The sequence below is a fragment of the Tarenaya hassleriana genome, unplaced genomic scaffold, assembly GCF_000463585.1.
Source record: "Tarenaya hassleriana unplaced genomic scaffold, ASM46358v1 Cleome11, whole genome shotgun sequence".
Taxonomy (NCBI): Eukaryota; Viridiplantae; Streptophyta; class Magnoliopsida; order Brassicales; family Cleomaceae; genus Tarenaya; species Tarenaya hassleriana.
This window is the reverse complement of record NW_010961290.1, coordinates 441,824-444,821: the sequence shown is the minus strand read 5'-3', so window position 1 is coordinate 444,821 and position 2,998 is coordinate 441,824. Positions and strand designations below refer to the sequence as shown.

General features: G+C 39.4%; 1 protein-coding gene across 1 annotated transcript; it reads left to right on the top strand.

Annotated features, from left to right (window-relative positions):
• Positions 1-661: 661 nt before the first annotated feature.
• Positions 662-2,532, top strand: LOC104805148 (binding partner of ACD11 1). The gene is given in 6 exon segments (XM_010529586.1): positions 662-906; positions 1,083-1,214; positions 1,314-1,389; positions 1,464-1,577; positions 1,940-2,022; positions 2,024-2,532. Coding segments are annotated over 6 exon segments (732 nt in total). The 5' UTR covers positions 662-901; the 3' UTR covers positions 2,346-2,532.
• Positions 2,533-2,998: the final 466 nt, after the last annotated feature.

Here is a 2,998-nt window from a genome sequence, read left to right as displayed (position 1 = left end):
ATAATGTTTTGGTTAAAAATGAGCACAGAACATTATGATTCTTGATTGTGGCGATGGCTTTCATTTTCCACAAGCAAGAATCATAATGTTCTGTGCTCATTTTTAACCAAAACATCAAACATTTGTTAGGCACACGTCTTTTTCATTTCCTCCTTTTATCCCCTTTCGATTTTCGTATATCTATCCCTCTCCATCCAATTTCACACACAAAATTATAAATAAATAAAAACTTTTGATTTTTCAATATACACATATATATGAGAATTTCGGATTACAAAAAATACAACATATTTCCAAAAATAAAAAATATTACATTAATTTTTCAAGTTGCTAAACATATATATACACACAAGAATTTCAGATTACAAAAATAAAAATATCACAGCCTCGGGTTTCAAATCTTTTCTCTTGCACAGTATCTCCTATTTGGGCTGCTTTGACTCAATAAATTTCCACTTCAGTTGGGCTGTTTCTAGGCCCATATTAATTATAAATCCAATTTTACTCCTATTTGGGCTGATTCTGGCCCATTTAATTCTAGGCCTATGTGCTATTGTGATTGAAACGACGTCGGTTCGTGGTGTCCTTTTCCTTTATTTTAAAGTGGCAAATTTCGTCTCTATGTATGCTCTCCTCTCCCTCCGTTGAGCAACAGGTGCGAAGCTCTCGATCCTTTGTTTATTCTGCTATTCTTTGTCTGATCTGTGCAGCCTTTGATGTTCTTGTTGCACATCCATAGTTATTGTTTTCGGTCGGATCTCTAGAAATGAGACCCTTGGTTGTGATATTCAGATTATAGCTCTGGATTGCATTCGAGTTTAATCGGGTTTCTAGGGTTTAGCAGCTTGTGGAACTACTCTGGACTTTATTTTGGGTTTCCGGAAATCAGATTTTCGTCTGGATGAGGTAGAAATTGGACGATGAGATCCTGAATTTCTGATTCTCCTTGTTCTTCAATATTTTATTGTGATGCGTAGACCTTGTGCAAAGCGTTGGAGTGTATGCCATGCTTTTTTTTTTTTACCAAGTGCAGTTCTTATGTGTAGAAGGTTAGGAAAACTTAGGCTCTTCTGATGTATTAGGCTGTCGAGGAAGATGGATGATCAACATGGATACGCTGTGGAAGTCACTGGTTTGTCTCCCGCTGTTACAGAGAAGGATCTATATGATTTCTTCTCCTTTTCTGGTGCAATTGATCACATTGACATTGTCAGGTGACTTTCCCTTTCTTTCTGGATTTTTACTTCAAGCTTCTTGTTGGGCTTACGGATTCGATTCTAAAATCTAAAGGTTACGTTTTGTAAACAAGATAGGTCGGGCGAGCAAGCTTGCACCGCTTACGTCACTTTCCAGAATTCTTATTCCCAGGAAACTGCTGTTTTGCTTAGTGTAAGTGCTGTTGTATCTTGAGCCTTGCCGATTGGTTTGCATCTTCTCAACCATTGCAATTCTCGATTTCTCAGGGGGCAACCATATTGGATCAGCGTGTTTGCATAATCCCTTGGGGCCAGCATCAAGCCGGCTTTGACTTTTGGAATGCAGCTCCAAGGAGCTACGGAGATGAATCCAATTCACATGTATGAATCATTTTTACAATTTTCTCTCAACTCTACTCTTTTTGTTCTGTGTACGATATGATATGATAGAACCTCCAATCACTATTTCTGAGGCACGAGTTGGTACAATACAAACCATGCATATATAGTTATACAGCACTCAATTGATGATATACATCATGTGAACCTACAAATTAAAATTGTAATGATTGAGCTGCTGATGGTCCAACTAAGATCCAGCTTAAGTAGTCTATAGATGTCTGTAGATTTTTTTTGTTTGTTTTGATTGTCAATCTAGTCTGTTTCCAAAAACCATAATTTCAACTGTGTTAATGTTCATATAATCTGTCTGAAGTTTGATTAACTTGATTTTGTATTTGCAGGCTCCGTTTGACGCAGGAGAAGCAGTGTCAAAAGCTCAAGAAGTAGTCAAAACTATGGTAGCAATGGGGTTTGTTTTAGGGAAAGAAAGCTAAAGCCTTTGACGAATCTCACGGTGTCTCGGCCACAGTTGCAGGCAAAGTATCAGAACTCGACCAGAAGATGGGTCTGACTGACAAAATCTTCACAGGAGTTGAAGCGGTTAGGTTAGCAGACCAAAGGTACCATGTTTCAGACAAGGCCAGATCAGCTGTCTCCGCCACCGGAAGAACCGCTGCTGCGGTGGCTACCACCGTTGTCAATAGCAGTTATTTCTCCCGTGGCGCCCTCTGGTTGTCCAGCACTCTAGACCGAGCCGCCAAAGCAGCCGCCGACCTCGGCAACCGTGGCGGCGGGCCCAGTCAGTGAAGTATGCTCCGAGCAAAAACCATCAGTGATTTGTGAATATGTAACGCTACTTACTTACGTAGCTCACATTTGGAGACTTGTACTGACATGAACTTTGTGCATATTCGATAGATATAAGTAAATGATGAGTGAATGATAGAATTTTGCTGGTTTGAATAAAAAAAAACTTGAAAGCTTTATTGGAATATCCTATTTAGCTTTCATTTAGATTATATCTGTACACTATAAATATCTGTAACTGATGAATTATTACAATATCACAAAAAATTCTCAATTTTTAAAAGAAAGAAAATTGCTTGGGGACCGGAAAACAGAAAAAAAAAAAAAAAACTGGAAATTCTGTTACATTTCCTGGAATGGTCGAAAAAAAAAATGTTTCCTTAAATAGGGAGCGACGCAGACGCGTGAGTGAGGGACTTCAAACGCACTTTTGGTGTCGGTGACGCAGACGCGCTTTTCTTTGAAACTAAGCAACGGTTCTGATCCAAACGAATCAACGGCAGTAATGAGGCGAAGAAGTTGACTCACGACCAATGCTTTTACCTGCATGAATAAATCTCAGCCGTCCATCTCGATATCAACGTCTCGCTTGATTGAGAATTCATATTTCTCATTCCTTTCACCGCTTCGTCGTTACCCCCCCCCCCCCCCCC